Raw genomic sequence first — 16,005 nt, 5'->3', positions numbered from 1 at the left:
TACATGCACAACGCGATAACTTTTAAGGTCGTCCAAGGTCGAGGTCAAGGTCACGAGGCTGTCAAAGTTGCGAAAATCATCGATTTCAAATCGTATCTCCTCCCTCATTTATCAAGAGAGATCAAATGTTATTAGTGATTCAGATACTCTGGACTATTATCGAGAACAACACGAGCCATTTTTTTGAAATTTGCTCTCGTTCCGATTTTATAGCCCTTCAAACTTCGCTCTGATTCTTACATGTCCGGTGCTAATTTGAAGTAGTCATCCGGAGGCCGGCGCCAATCTCTGAAGATGCTCCGGGTCCTACACAAACTTTTGCATATTTTTGCCCCGTATGGGCCGTTCATAAAGTACATACAAAAATGAGGGGGTGGGTGGTTTAAAGCCCGCGTACGGGCTGCGTACATGGATGGTGGGTGATACGACAGCTGCATACATACTTTATGAAAGTGGTGTCGGACTACATGAAAGCGTATCAGAAGATGAAGGTGAGCCTGTCGTCATCGGGAGGGGGAAAATATCCCCGTTCACAGGAACATTTTCGATGTGATGTTGAATCCGTGGACGTCAATAATTGTTCCATATTACTGTATTACCGTAGTTAATAATTACTGATGCATTTGAGATAAATCTACAGTTCGTTGTAATCTTCAAGTATTGTGATGTGATATGAGACGCATATGGGGGTGGGTGGGTGGTCACGAGCCTGCATATAGAGGGGGGTGGGTGGTTTTGAAACCCGGAAGTAGAGCGTACGTACTTTATGAACTGCCCTATTCGAGTCTGGCACAGTTACTTTTTTTTGAACTTGTATTACCGTAATTTATTTGAAGTGACCGACTGTTCTGGCGATCTGCATTCTATGACCAGATCCACGAGCCGTGGAATAGATTATAGATGCCCCTAATTTGATTTTGCTTCTGTCGACCTCTGGCAGATATGACCGGCACTCCCGCTTGGGGGTATTTTTGTGGGATAATGTTTCAAGAGGTTCAGTGTATTCCCATGGGTGGGAATTAGAGCCCCCTCCTTGTAGATATTTTTTTCTTATTTTGTGAATTTTCATTCATGTAGAAACTGAAGGAGAAAATAATTAGGATTATCTTAAATATTATCTCATACTACACATTATATAGATGATATTTGTGGTTCACTATAATTTTTTTTTGATAGGCAGCTTCACAAGATTTATCCAGCTTCTACAAAAGTGACTCATTTTGAGAGAAAAGAACCTTCCTGACCTTGTTTCTAAAATCCACCAAGTTATTCATTAATCCTGTTGGCTCAATCGGTTGGTATGTTTGGGATTTGGGCAGGAAGCAATGGCAACAACCTCTGTGTGCACCCACACCTGGAGCATGTACAAAGCACCTCCTTGATGCACCTGCACCGATTTCGTCCCGTTGCGTGCGTAGTTGTAATGTGATCTGCCGATGATCCTTCGACAGTCTAAACAAATTTCCGATATGGCCAAGACACTTGCACCTATCATCGAATTACTTACTCAAGGTGGTGTTGCAAGGAATTGCACAGATGAAGTTGTAACTCGGATTTCAAATCGGAGGCGGTTTAAACATGTCGTTTTGCTCTTTGGCTTGTATTGCACGCGTGCAGACTTTCGATGGTTGTCCTTTTGTCTCCCTCGTACCTAGATGGTTCTTTGGCAGCATGAAACGGGCAGAAGCGGAGAAGCAGCTTCTGTCTACACAGAATGGGAATGGCTCCTTTCTTGTTCGCCAGAGCGAGAGTCGACAAGATGACTACTCCCTGTCGGGTGCGTCCACTTTTTGGAGCATTTTTATTAATGGCCAGTTCAACCATTAGGTGTGGGATTTTATGTTTAGTTGTCAATGCTGTTATCATTCCAATCAGCCATGGGAACGATCACTGTGTGGACGAGGTATACGTTATCCTTTGCATCACGTGATGTTTCCTTCATGTTCATGTGTTAGACTCCAGATGGGCGGACCCTGTTAACAAAACCCACCCGTGTCTAACAACAGAGCACGGTGCTGAATGTGACAGGTTTTTATCCATACCTCTACCCTTCTTGTGACCCCTAAACCTTGGCAGTGAGGGATGGAGATGTGGCGAAACATTACCGCATCCGTCGCCTCGACGCTGGTGGCTTCTTCATTGCCAGGCATACCACATTTGGAACCCTTCCAGAGCTCGTGCTGTACTACAGCATGCATGCCAATGGCCTATGCGTGGTCTTGAAAACACCTTGCATCTGCGTAAGTTTCCAAACCTTCCCCAATCCGAGTGTGGTCGTGTTGCCGAACAGCTGTTTCACAACCACCACGTCACCTTGAACTGCAGTGGATGATTTCATCGTGCTGCTGTGCTTTCCTCGTACCCGCACTGCTCTCATTGCGAGACTGGCTTAATAAAATGGGTAGTTTAACCCTGTCATCGTCTTAATTGTTACACCACGAGGGTGTTCACAAACTCGTGGGACTTCAATCTACGTCAGGCTTATCGTTTGGCTTGTCATGACAAGTCATTGTGTCACATGGACTCACTTTGTTCGTGAGCTCGACCCGAATCATATTATCCAGGTATACACAAGGAAAGAACATTCCATGAGAAAAATCGACAATTTTTTTTTTTTTTTAACATAATCCCACTTAACTTCATTTCACTTTGTCCGACATCTCTCCATCATTGCTGTACTGTCATGAAAACGTCCACCCTGTTCCCCCAAAAACCTCTGATCAGTTGAGTTTCTTTCCCTTGAACTCACGTTTTCCTCTGGGAAGGAGCAATAGGTCTGAAGGAGCTCGATGAGGCGAATAAGTGTATGGGAGGGGTTGGACGAATTTGGAAACCACAATCCTTTGCAGCATCGACTTGTTTCCTGGAGAAACCAGCCTTTTTTGTGAGCTTTCTATGGTTTTTTTCTTTTTCCATCATTTCCTAAATTGGTGTAATTAGTTTGCATAAGACGGAGCGCATGTCGGGATGGCCATTATGGCGTGTGCGGATGGGGCGCGTGGCGGGATGGCCATTATGGCTTGTGCGGATGGAGCACGTGGCGGGATGGCCATTATGGCATGTGCGGATGGGGCGCGTGGCGGGATGCCCATTACGGCATGTGCGGACATTACGCGTGCGCCCAAGCAGGATTTGCGGCGGGTGGAGCGGATTGCGCCGGTCGTCCAGCTGCCCTTTTTTAAAAACCCCGAACCCTCAAAGCAAGTTAACTGGCATCCTTCACCCCTGTATATTATAATGGTGCAACAACTTTGCTGCTACACAGTGTGTTGTTCAAAGTCGAGAAATAAATTACATCAAAAACAAATACTGTGCACTCATAACCTTGTCATGCTCGAACTACTGTGCCCATTGAACTTCACAAGCCGTCGTTACTGCTGTTAATGTAATTTTTCCAAAAGATCCATGCAAGCTGCCTCATATGTCAGTGGTACTCCATTCCATTTCTTTCCTCCTTCTGAGTCCCATTTTACAATGTCATGTTACAGCTCGAAGTTCCTTCCACGTGGGGGCTTTCGTACAATACGGTCGACCAGTGGGAAATCGATCGGAACTCCATCAGAATGCTGCAGAAACTTGGCTCAGGACAGTTTGGGGATGTGTTCGAGGGTATTTGGAACAACACCACTTCTGTTGCTGTCAAGATGCTCAAACCAGGTGTGTGTGTGTGTGTGTGTGTGTGTGTGTGTGTGTGTGTGTGTGTGTGTGTGTGTGTGTGTGTGTGTGTGTGTGTGTGTGTGTGTGTGTGTGTGTGTGTGTGTGTGTGTGTGTGTGTGTGTGTGTGTGTGTGTGTGTGTGTGTGTGTGTTGTCTGTGCCTGTCTCTCATCCTTCCAACCTGTGTATAATTACTGTAATTTATGTCGTCTTCCTTGTCCGACATGTACAAGTTGCTCCAAGAGCCAATTACCAAAGAAAAAACAATGTTGAGAATCTGGAATGTCCATCTCAATCTAACCACCTCTGCATTGGGGGCATTCCATGTCAAGTGCACACACCCTCCCGACACGAATACCTAATTTTCTCCCCATATGTTGGTCATTTATTCACTTGGGTGAAAAAAACTCAAAATACCAACTTTTAGACCTGTGGGCCCATCAGGGCCCATTTTAGGGGCCCCCCAAATTTGGGTGCCCCCGGCTGCCCCACAATCTTCCAGAGGCCATATCACAGGTTGTAGTGGTCCGATTTGGCTGATCTTGGTATCAAAATGCTCGTAAAAGCGAGATCTTTCGAATCGCGTAAAGTAAAATCACTCCGAAACAGTAATTCAAAAAGTTATAGTTTGGGGTGCCCTTTGACCTTGGGCTCCCGCTCCCCAGCCAAACCGATGGTCCTGATTTTTTTTTCGTGTGAGAATACCCCTTCATATTCTCCAACACCTCAGCATAAATTAAAATGGGATCCCCAATGGATTCACACATGGCAAAGATTTATATTGGGGGACTCGGGTGCTGGACTCACAATACACACAATACGCCACAATAGGCACAATATTTGAACACAAGATTTCCAATACACTATATCAGAATATTGTACATAAATTTTCCACATGCACATGCAGGAACTGGAAGCGATACGAGTATGAGCAAGAGTTTTTCCTAGCATATTATAGTCAAGATTTTTTGCCAACCAATGTTTTATTTGATAGTATGTATTGTGTATTGTGAGTCCAGCACCCGAGTCCCCCAACATAAATCTTTGCCATGCATGAACCCATTGGGATCCCATTTTAATTTATGTTGAGGTGTTGGAGAATATGAAGGGGTATTCTCACACGAAAAAAATCGGGACCATCGGTTTGGCTGGGGAGCGGGGGCCCAAGGTCAAAGGGCACCCCAAACTATAACTTTTTGAATTCCTGTTTCGGAGTGATTTTACTTTACGCGATTCGAAAGATCTCGCTTTTACGAGCATTTTGATACCAAGATCAGCCAAATCGGACCACTACAACCTGTGATATGGCCTCTGGAAGATTGTGGGGCAGCCGGGGGCGCCCAAATTTGGGGAGCCCCTAAAATGGGCCCTGATGGGCCCACAGGTCTAAAAGTTGGTATTTTGAGTTTTTTTCACCCAAGTGAATAAATGACCAACATATGGGGAGAAAATGAGGTATTGGTTTCGGGAGGGTGTGTACACTTGACATGGAATGCCCCATTGTTGAGGATAGGGCACACCTCATGGCTGCAATTAGAACGTGATAGAATACTGAACCTGCACTTGTTTTTGCAGGAGGAAGGCTCTAACTAATATCACCACCAGCATTTGACATAGTTGATATGCTTTCACAAAAAAAAAATTTTAAATATATGTTCAAATCAATAACCACCAATACTTTTGATTATTATAAATATATGTGGGAAATATTACAGGCCCATACCAGGAATCGAACCCAAGTCCTCTGACAAACCATACCAATGCTCTGCCATCTGAGCTATCTGGCTAACCTGCTGGCTGAGCAACGCAATTCCTCCACATATATAAACACCACTTTTGATCATATTGAAAATGACAACTGGAGGGTGGCACTCGGTGGAGTGCATACCTCCGTCAGGTGAACAGTTTACATTTTGTATCACACTCATCGCCCGGATCTGGATCCTGACCTGAACCAAAATCGAATCGCCTTGTTCTTTTCACTTTAACAATCAATCCACAACTTTTGGAGATATCCTGCTCCATAACGTTTTTGGCCCCGATTTCTCAACGGTGAAAAATCACTTGAAAAATGCTCGTATCCAGATCCGGATCTTCACCAAAATGGAATCAATTCGTCGTAGTCACACACAGAACCTGTCCACCAAGTTTCATCTGAATCTGTCCACAACTTTTTGAGATATCGTGCTCACAGACAAACAAACGGGTGGAAAACATAGCCTCCGTCCACCTTTGGTGGCATAGTAACTTAAGTTCAAATCGCACTTCAGACCACGCAGTCTTGAGAAAAAGGACATGGGGAGCACCTGCGAGTGGCAAATTCGATTGGTTGAGATGATGGAAAATGCCGTAATATTTTGTCCAAACGCAACAAAAGGGAAGGTTTTTGAAAAAGGCGATTTGTGGTCTCGTGTTCAAGTACATATTTTTTTTTTTTTTTTTTTTTTTTTTTTTTGTATACCTTGGTCGAGGCTCGTATGAGAGCTAACACACAACTCACAGCAAGGAGGCATGAGACAAGAGGGGCGGGAGTGGAAGGGACAAAACATTGGGGAACAGACACAGGTAAACTGTGGAAGGGAGAGGGATGGGGATGGGACGGGGAACATGGCGAGGGGAAGATGGACATTAAAGGGACTTTCAGGAAGGAAAGCAGGAGAATTGAAGGAAGTGGGCTTGGGTGGATTATCGGGGGTAGAAAAGATCGAGGATTTGGATGGGGGAAGATAAGAGGTGGTGGTGAACAGCTGTTTTGAAAGCCTGAAGGGAAGAATGGGAAAGAATAGAGTGAGGAAGTTTATTCCAAAGGCGGGAAAAAAGAGGAATGAAAGAGTGAAGATGAGCAGTGATTCGTGATTTTGGTAGTTTTACCAGAAGGGGGTTGTTGGCGGACCTTGAGCGCCCTGTGGAAATGTGGTTGGGACAAATCGCAGAGAGAGCAGGGGGGGCAAGGCTGGAGAGGAGTCGGTAGAAGACAGAAAGACCACCGACCAACCTGCGGTGATTGAGTGAGAGGCCCAAAGACTCAGCTTCATTGGGGGAGATGCCAATGATCTTAAAAGCCCTGGTTTCGACAGCGTGAAGTCGAGAAAGGTGGGAGGCAGGAGCACCAGCCCAGAGGGGAGAGCAGTACTCCATCAGGCTACGGACAAAAGCTTTGTAAGTGGTCAGGAGCTCAAGAGGGCCGAGGAAGGACTTTGCACGACGGAGGATTCCCAGTCGGCGACTGGCTTTTGAGGCAAGGTTGGAAATGTGACTTTCCCAAGAAAGGTCATGGCAGATAGTGAGACCCAGAAGCTTGAAAGAAAAGACTTCTTCCAGAGGATTGTTGAGAAAGTGGATGGGGGGGTTTTGTAAACGGTCCTTTCGAAGAGACATAGTGAGAGTGTGAGATTTGTCTGGATTGAAAGACATGTTCCACATGTTGGACCAGTTTGTGATTTTATCCAGATCTGCAGTGAGCGAAGAAGCTGCTGCTTGCCGGTCTGAGGGATGACAGATGGTACGGCAGAGGGTTGAGTCATCGGCAAAGAGAAATAGAGGATTTTCCAGAGAGTCCGAGAGATCATTGATGAAAACCAGAAAAAGAACAGGGCCCAGAACGCTACCTTGAGGAACTCCAGCCTGCACAGGAAGAGGGGATGAAAGAACTCCATTTAGGGCCACACGTTGACTGCGACAGGAGAGGAAGTCTGCGAGCCATGAGTGGAGATGGCCTTGAATACCATGGGCAGAGAGTTTGGTGAGTAGGGCAGGGTGCCAGACTGTGTCAAAAGCACGTGATATGTCCAGGGATACGGCTCGGATTTCCTGTCTGGCATTGAGGACCTCCATCCATTGATGGGAGAGCAGTAGCAGCATATCTAGGGTAGAGTGACCTGGTCTGAAACCAAATTGATGATTGGAAATCAAGCCATTGGAGAAGAGGAAGGATTTCATGTCTGAAGCGATGATGGATTCCATAACCTTGCTGATGAAAATAAATTAAAATAATAAATTATAAAGAAAATAAATTAAAATAATATAATAAATAAATTAAAATAAAATAAAGATTTGAAAAGTTTCAGAAAAAAATAATTCGGAAGTTTACTGCCATTGATCCCACATCTTTTACACCACCTTATTTATCATGTTACATTAGTTCTACATGCCTGTTTTGTGTCCTCTTATGACATCCTTAAAAGCAGAGAGTTTCCTGTTTGGAATGATTTTCAATTTTGCTTCAATGTCAGACAGGCAGAGTAAACATAGTATCTCACTCGTCTCTCCGCACGTACGATCAGAACGATATTCCACACAATTTGCCAACTTCAGAGCTGATAAACTGCAGGATTGTTTTCCAATTCATGTTCTAATTCGTTGACAATGCAACATTCAACAATTAAACGCAAGTTGTTCCTCGATCATAACCTGACATTTGTAGACAGACAGACGAAGTGAACCAATTGCATAACCTCGCTTTACGCTTCGCTTGCACGGGCTAATTTTGCAATAATACATAGCTATAATAATCATTTTGGGCAGAAAGCCCTCCTCGAGCCACGTTCACCATGAGCAGTGTGGGTGTGAGGTCTGACATTATCGTATCTCCAGGTACAATGAACAAGAAGGAGTTTCTCCAAGAAGCTCAAACAATGAAACAGCTGCGGCACCCCAAGCTCATCCAGCTGTACGCCGTGTGCACCCTCACAGAGCCAATATACATCATAACCGAGCTGATGCGCAACGGAAGTCTCCTCAAATACCTGCAAGGTACGCTCTCCACGGCATGGTCTCATTTCAGAGCATTTTATGTCGCGCAAAATCGACAAAGCATTGGGATGAGTGTGAATGTGCAGGAGATAAATTTGTGCAAATACAACGTTAATTGCAGGTGAAGAGGTCCTCGTTCTGAAACGACTTCCGATCACCCTGTTTGGATGCAGGTGAAAAGGGAAAGACACTGCAGCTCGCACAACTTATTGACATGGCAGCACAGGTAGCTTCCGGCATGGCTTTCCTGGAGTCGCAGAATCACATCCACCGTGACCTAGCCGCTCGAAACATCCTTGTTGGCGCTCACAATATCTGCAAGGTGGCAGACTTTGGCCTGGCACGCGTCATTCGGGTATGAACCGCAGTCTGGAAAGATGAGGAATTAGTTTTGATATCAAAATGTATCCCAGATCACAATATAGGCCTTTTTGCACAAGTACAGAGTAGCAAACCTTCAGTGATGACTTGTACCACAAGGGCTCAGACAGGACAGATCCCCACCCAACCTTCCCACACCGAATGTGAAATATATGAGAAATTTGCCTCAGGTGTTGGCACACAATGGCCCACTCTGTTAAAGATGCTGTTGTCGCTTTAACAACGACAACCAAAATGCAGATCGACAGCCAACGTCTTCACCTGAAGCCCGTCCTGTTGCCATTGCACCAGAATAGGAGTTTATGGTTATGTGACCCATCATGAATCAAGGCAGTGTTTATCATGTATCAAGGTGGTAATGGCACATTGAGTTTGGAATAAGTCACTCAATCCAAAGAAAAATATTATCCTGAAGTCTGTTACGTGCTGGAAGGCTGCAGAGAGAGAGGAGCCGACTTGGTTTTTGATAACACTGTGTGTGCTTATGTCTTCATTGTTTCAAACATTGAAAATAGATTGTGTATCTGTAAGCGAGCACCCCCCCCCCTTCAAGGTTGGTGCACCCCTATTTCAGGGTGGGCTGTGTGTTTCAGGATGACGAGTACGAAGCTAAGCAAGGTGCCAAGTTCCCGGTGAAATGGACAGCACCGGAGGCAGCAAATTATGGAAGATTTACAACAAAATCAGATGTTTGGTCTTTTGGGATTCTTCTCTACGAAATAATCACCTACGGGAAAATGCCCTACCCTGGTACGCCTTCCATACTTGTGCTTGGAAAACACTTCCTCACCTCTTTGCAACCTACCATATTATATCAGCAACAAGAAATGAATGAACGTTTTGTAGATTGGCCAAGCGAAAAGACTGATTCTCTTCTTCTATGGACAGCCAGTAGAAGGGGTGCAGTCCCAAGAATTCCTTGGCCTCTCACTTTTCCATAACTTCTCATTGGAGAGTCATAATCGTGACATTTATCACCCTCTGGGTATTCTGCATAGGATAGTAGAGTATGGCTCCCCACTATGGGGTGGTGCTCCAGATTCTCATCTTGCTTCCTGTTGAGGCAGTCAAAAACGAGGCCTGCTGCACTCTTGGTATCATGTAGCAGCTTCCCAAGGATTGTCACTCCCACTGGTGGCAAGTTCGTGTGCTATTATATTGTTATGGTTGTAGAAATTTGCAATACACCAGAAAGGTCCTCAGGTGAGATATATCGATAAGTTCATGTGGAGTTAGCCCACACCCGTTGTTTAGAGGGAATATGTGTGATTCGTTCGGGCTGCGACGCTTTAGTAAGCCGTTTTTCTTTAGCTATCGTTATTTTGAGCCACCATTGCCCCAAACCTCCACGCAAACAACAACCTCCACCAAATACGCCCACCACGCTCACACCACCCCCAACAATCACCACCATCTTTGCCACTACGCCCGCTTACGAACGCTATCCTCCGCGGACCACGGTAAGACGGTTTCCGCACCACGGAAACCGTCCGAAAAGGATTGGCAGAACAAAAGCACTTGTGAAGCCTGTGGGGTTTTTTCCCACCATTTTTCCCCATGCTTGGTGTGAAGGGGAGGGGTGGGGTAGCTCGCTCCCGATTGGTGGAAGCATGGTGTGACGCGATCAGGGAGGAGGAATGCCCCCTGTCGGGACCTTTCTCGAAACGCCTCGAAGAGGGGTGGAGCGAAGAACGGGGAGGAGCGACAGGGTGGAGCCCCGCGCTACAAAAGGGGGTGGACGAGGAGAGTTCGGCGCGTACTTGATCCCTTTGTACATGACGGTGTGGTGAGAGAGAGAGGAATCTCCTGCTCGAGAGTTCCTGGTCGGAGGGTCAGTCGGAGTCGGTGCGGTCCCGAGAGTCCGCTGGTGGGACGGAGCGCGCTTGATCCCTTTGTACATGATGGTGTGGTGAGAGAGAGAGAGGAAGCTCCTGCTCGAGAGTTTCTGGTCGGAGGGTCAGTCGGAGTCGGTGCAGTCCCGAGAGTCCGCTGGTGGGACGGAGCGCGCTTGATCCCTTTGTACATGGTGTGGTGAGAGAGAGAGGAAGCTCCTGCTCGAGAGTTCCTGGTCGGAGGGTCAGTAGGAGTCGGTGCGGTCCCGAGACCCCGCTGGTGGGACGGAGCATCTGCCATTCCCCTCTCTCGGCCCCAAGTATCAACAGTTTCTACCCCCCCCCCCCCCGTCCGCACCGAGATAGCGCCGGAAAACCCCGTTTGTTCCCCAAAACCCCGTCCGTGGCGTAGAGCGGCCACCACGTGCCGGCGCGAAGCACGAGCTCACCGACCACACCGGAGGAGCTAAAAGCTGAGGGCGCGGGAGAAGGACTCTGTGCGAAAAAAGGGAAGTCGCCACTTTTGTTTCTTTGTGTTTTGTGTAAATGTGCGTGTGTGGCGCCAATCCGTCAAGTTTAGACCTGCATAAGTGCCAGTGTAATTATTATATTCAGTTGTAGCCCTGCGTTTCATTCTTGCTTTTGTTCTTGCCTCTGTATACGTGCATGATTAATTGTTGCTGACTGGAAATACGTGCTTCCGTGTGTCGCGCATTAAATGTGCTTGTCCAATTGTTCCCCCGTTTCGCTTCGTCCTTTCCTTTGTTGAATCTCAATCTTGCATTACATAAGGGATTGATAGTGGGTTTAAAACACCCGGTAACTAATCGGAACCGTCAAGGTCGACGATAACTCCGCTCGGTTATCCCTGTAGCACGGAACGAGCCGCTTAAGCGGTTCGTGTCTGGAGTCGAACTGTGGCGTGGTGCAACCCCTTGGTAGGTTACCCGTGTGAGTACTTAGGTATATCGACTTTCGGCGATTCACCCTATTTCGCGCAGGTAGAATGCGGACTGGGTTGTGGTGAGGTTAAACCCCCACCTGTGGCTCGCTCCTTGGCGGTAGTTCCAAGAGGGTCACGACTGAATTGTCCGTTCCGGTGGGCGACGAGTCGCGATTTGAGTTACGTGGCCGATCGCACGCCGGACGGGCCAGAATTCGTAACAATATAAAAGCTTGCATCTGATCTTACTCCTGCCCCCACCAAGCAACTCAAGGTTGCATGTGGTTGCATCAAGCAGCCCTCACCTGCTCACCCTCAAAATCCATGTATTGCACACCTGTATTCATTTTGTTTCCTTATTCCCAAATAATCTCCATGCACAAGTTCTCATCCTCCTCACTTGTCTTTCATATGTACTGCCTATCACCACCTCATGCACATCCTCTTCAGCACAGTCCCCCCCAACTGATGTTCCTCTCTGAGCGATCAACCATTTTTGCTATTCCTCAGTCTTCACCTCCTTCCTCCCTCCCCCATACCCTTTGTCAGTGAGCTCCTGCCACAGCCAAGACCCTTGAACAACAACTTGAAGGGCACTCTTTGACATCAAAATATATGCCTCTGCCCACATTATTGCATCATTATACAGACTTGAAAGCTGCCAAACCATGTGACCGATGACATCATAGGTAGAGAATTTTTGTTCCTTTGGAATAGATGATCATACCTGTAAAGTTTCGCCTCAATCTGTCCAGCCGTGAGATTTTCTTTGAAGGTTATAAAAAAAATAAAAAAAAATTAACACTACGTGACCAATGATGTCAACAATTTTATTTTTTTTTGCCCCATATCAATTTAGCCAAAGAAGACCCTCAAAAATTTTCATTCTGCTCCGATAAAGCATTCAACATATGCAATTATGACTTCATAAAAAAAAAAAAATCACTCGTTTCCCATGGGGAGTCGTCTCAATTTTTTTTTCCATGGAGGGGTTTGAGATAGAGGTCCAAATTTTTCCCTTTTCCAACACGGTTGCCACACCACGTGACCTATGACAATCATTAAAACATTCCACATGAGTATTCACACCTTTGGTGAAGCATGTCAATCGGATAAGGGGTTGCAGAGAAAAAAAAAATCAACACGTATGTATATGTACAACCCCAGAACATAATGGCACTGATGACTTCGTCAGCAGAGGAATAAAAATTTTTACATCAACTTTGTTGGTTCGTCATGCAAAATTTATTGAACACTAGATGACCAGTGAACCTGTTGGGGTCCCATTGTGACAGCAGTTCATGGGAAAATCATTTCAAGAGAAAAAAAAAAAATACCCCCGAGCAGGAGTGCCAGTCATCTCTGCCAGAGGTCGAAAGTAACTCTGTGCCAGACTGGAATAGAGAAAGTTCATAAAGTACGTACGCTCTACCTCCGGGTTTCAAAACCACCCACCCCCTCTGTATGCAGGCTAGTGACCACCCACCCACCCCCCTCTGTATACAGGCTCGTGACCACCCACCCACCCCAGTACGCAGCCCGTACGTGGGCTTTAAACCACCCAACCCCCTCATACATCGCTAATCGCTTGCAAAGCCAGCAGTTCCTTATGAACTGATGTTTGCAAGTCATGACGATGCAGTCCCTAGCGGTGTAATTTACCTTTTTCTTTTAATATCACAGCATGTCATTATTGAAAATAAAAGTACAAATTGACATTCAAGACAATGTTAATGTCATAAATGAAAGTGAGTGTGCATATAAACTTGTGTTCCATCGTTTTAGTTCAATCTGACAAAAGCTTCAAATGTCATTTGTCTCGGAGAGTTCCGGTTCTTAAGTTAATACTTTTATTTTTGTATGTACTTTATGAAAGGCCCATACGGAGAATCAGAGCGAAGTTTGAAGGGCTATAAAATCGGAACGAGAGCAAATTTCAAAAAAATGGCTTGTGTTGTTCTCGATTATAGTCCGTTGTATCTGAATCACTTATAACATTTGATCTCTCTCTTGATAAATGAGGGAGGAGATACGATTTGAAAGACGATTTTCACAACTTTGACAGCCTCGTGACGTTGACCTCGACCTTGGACGACCTTGAAAGTTATATCGTTGTGCATGTCTCATCGACCTCTATCCATTCCACTATTGGTTATTTGTCTCCACTCGGTTTGATTATGGACGGACAGACTTCGAGACTTATTAGGTCATCTCTACTGAGATGATAGAGATGACCGAAAAATGAGGTACAAATATAATCACACCTTCCAAAGTCATACTGAATAACTTAGTTACAAAATTAAATTTCCATGCTGTTCTGCACTTTCACCGAGGGTCAAATGTCTGCAACAAGTGCGCTTTGTGTGACCGTGTTTCCCTAGGAATGACAAACCAGGAGGTACTGCGAGAGATAGAGCGCGGGTACCGAATGCAACGACCCCCGGAATGCCCTGAACTTCTTTATGCAATCGCGTGCAAGTGCTGGGATGCCGAAGAAATGGCCAGGCCCACATTTGAGACGTTGCAGTGGCAACTCGATGACTTTTTCGCAGACAACTCCAACTATGCCAACACTAACATTTTGTGACACCTTGAGGTGTGATGAAGTAAGCCGCGGGGGTATTTCGATGACGCGGTAGTTGCGCCGTACACAAGCCCTTTCTGCCTTCTTTTCCTTGCCTGTTATTTTGAAATACGTGCACTAGTGGACACGAGGAAATCGAGATCCGGCTCCGTTTCCATTCACTAAAGGGTGAAGTTTTAACAACTCCATCCGCTGCTAGTTCCACCCCTCGATACTGTGCAGACCGCATCGAATCTGAAGCTATGCTCGCAACGGTCGTTCAATGATAAATCGTGCAATGATTGATTGTAATTGCTGTGATGCTGGTGAATCAACAGGTAATTGCACAAGCAACACACTACTGTAATAAGTTATAGTGCCTTTCTCCATAAATTCTGTATAAAATTATTTTGTTACCAAATTGTGTGCCAATTCAATTTTCCTTAACACTAATAAAAGAACACTGAAGTTTAATGTGCAGAGAGCAGGAGACGAAGATATTGTATATGGAATCGCTGAAATGAAGAAAATAAAACTTTTGTGAAAATTCAAACTATTTGTCCATTTTATTGAAGAATGGTCAATGTAATTTTTTTCAACTTGACAAATGTCGATGGATTCAGAATACACAAGATAACAAAAGATCCAGACCAGAATCAAAAGAATGTTGAGCAAGGACAAGTTGCCAAGAATATGATTCCATAAAAAAAAAAAATCGAGAAATACTTCTTCAAATTGCAGGGTAAGTAACATTTGCCTTGTGGGGATTGGGGATTGGGGAAGGGAGAGTTAAAAATAGCTTGGGCAGAGTTCTCATATGTACAGGCAGACCTCAGCCGACTTCTCACCTCAAGCACTTCCCTTTTGCTCTTCGGTTTTAACCCTGCAACGAGTTCAAGTTCTGTGATGTTACAAATGCCATCGTTTCATAAAATCGACTTGACCTTATAAATAACAAAATTATTTTAAAATGAAATAATTGCAGCCCTTTATATCAAAACACCAACTGGATTCCGACTGGGACCAAGCCTACCCCTTTTGGTCAGTCTTCTCAGGGCTTGGTTCCTTGCTTTGCTCTTCTTCCTTCGTTTCTACTTGAAGATAAAACATAAAAGTGAAAATGTACAGCAGAAGGGATTGAAGTTGCAAATCAACTTGAAACTAGTAAAGTTGGTGGGCTACCACCAATAAAACTACACATCGATGAACAGTCACATTTACAGTAGAGATGCGATGCATTCTCAGTGCGCAGCACATGGCAATGCAACAATGATGACGCATCACATGGTGCTTTCAAAACTTCACTTTGTTGAGGAACTACAGGGTGTTTCAGAACAATTGATAAAACTTTGACTTCCTGCCATTTCTTTGTTTTTTGACCGATACCATTTTCCTTTTCAGGGTTTGGTGGTGTTATCTTGGTATTTGCTCCCTGGGCATTCTGCCGAGAATTTGGTCTACATCTGGTATGTAAACACCCGCCGGACGTTCTGCCGGGGATACGACCTTCGAACACGTGATGGACCCACAAATTGTGACATTCAACGTATTTGAAAAATTTTGAGTACAAGGGGAGAGTGCACAACCATAGCAAGGACAACAGTGGCAGGCCAGCATCAGTAACCAAGAGCCAAGCCAGCATCGACGCCGTGCAGGATTCTGTCGTGGACAGTCACAATAAGTCCCACCACCGGCGCTCCTGGAAGCTCAGCATCAAACCAACATCAGTCTGGCGTATCCTCACTCAGGAACTGAAACTTTTCCCAAGCATCATCTCCATTCGGCAAAAACCGAGTCAAGATGACATGAGGAGACTTTATATGTGCAATTGGCTCAGTGACAGGATGGAGTGGTACCCAAACTGGATTATCCTGATCTG

General features: G+C 45.4%; 3 protein-coding genes across 7 annotated transcripts in view; 1 reads left to right on the top strand and 2 right to left on the bottom strand.

Annotated features, from left to right (window-relative positions):
* LOC147019414 (tyrosine-protein kinase Src42A-like) overlaps positions 1–14,679 on the top strand; it is a 53,325-nt gene extending 38,646 nt beyond the window's left edge. Inside the window, exons 2-8 of the mRNA XM_085893846.1 lie at positions 1,656–1,777; positions 2,077–2,240; positions 3,489–3,657; positions 8,249–8,407; positions 8,581–8,762; positions 9,382–9,538; positions 13,945–14,679. Coding sequence (XP_085749972.1) covers positions 1,656–1,777; positions 2,077–2,240; positions 3,489–3,657; positions 8,249–8,407; positions 8,581–8,762; positions 9,382–9,538; positions 13,945–14,150 — 1,159 coding nt within the window. The 3' untranslated portion in view covers positions 14,151–14,679. The remainder of the gene's footprint in view (positions 1–1,655; positions 1,778–2,076; positions 2,241–3,488; positions 3,658–8,248; positions 8,408–8,580; positions 8,763–9,381; positions 9,539–13,944) is intronic.
* LOC147019407 (uncharacterized) overlaps positions 1–16,005 on the bottom strand; it is a 520,827-nt gene that overhangs the window by 131,330 nt on the left and 373,492 nt on the right. The gene's annotated exons all lie outside the window — the stretch shown is intronic.
* Positions 14,663–16,005, bottom strand: part of LOC147019412 (putative histone deacetylase 1-B) — a 47,613-nt gene continuing 46,270 nt past the window's right edge. For 2 of the 4 annotated variants that reach the window (XM_085893848.1, XM_085893850.1), the window contains 2 exons: positions 15,160–15,220; positions 14,663–15,009 (listed from right to left, as the gene is read on the bottom strand). In XM_085893848.1, coding sequence (XP_085749974.1) covers positions 14,976–15,009; positions 15,160–15,220 — 95 coding nt within the window. In that variant the 3' untranslated portion in view covers positions 14,663–14,975. The remainder of the gene's footprint in view (positions 15,010–15,159; positions 15,221–16,005) is intronic. The other 2 variants (XM_085893849.1, XM_085893851.1) reach the window with 1 other exon arrangement.

This window comes from Eptatretus burgeri, chromosome 9 (assembly GCF_056783735.1).
Source record: "Eptatretus burgeri isolate ZD-2024b chromosome 9, Ebu_testis_v1, whole genome shotgun sequence".
Lineage (NCBI taxonomy): Eukaryota > Metazoa > Chordata > Myxini > Myxiniformes > Myxinidae > Eptatretus > Eptatretus burgeri.
This window is presented reverse-complemented; position numbering and strand designations above follow the sequence as displayed.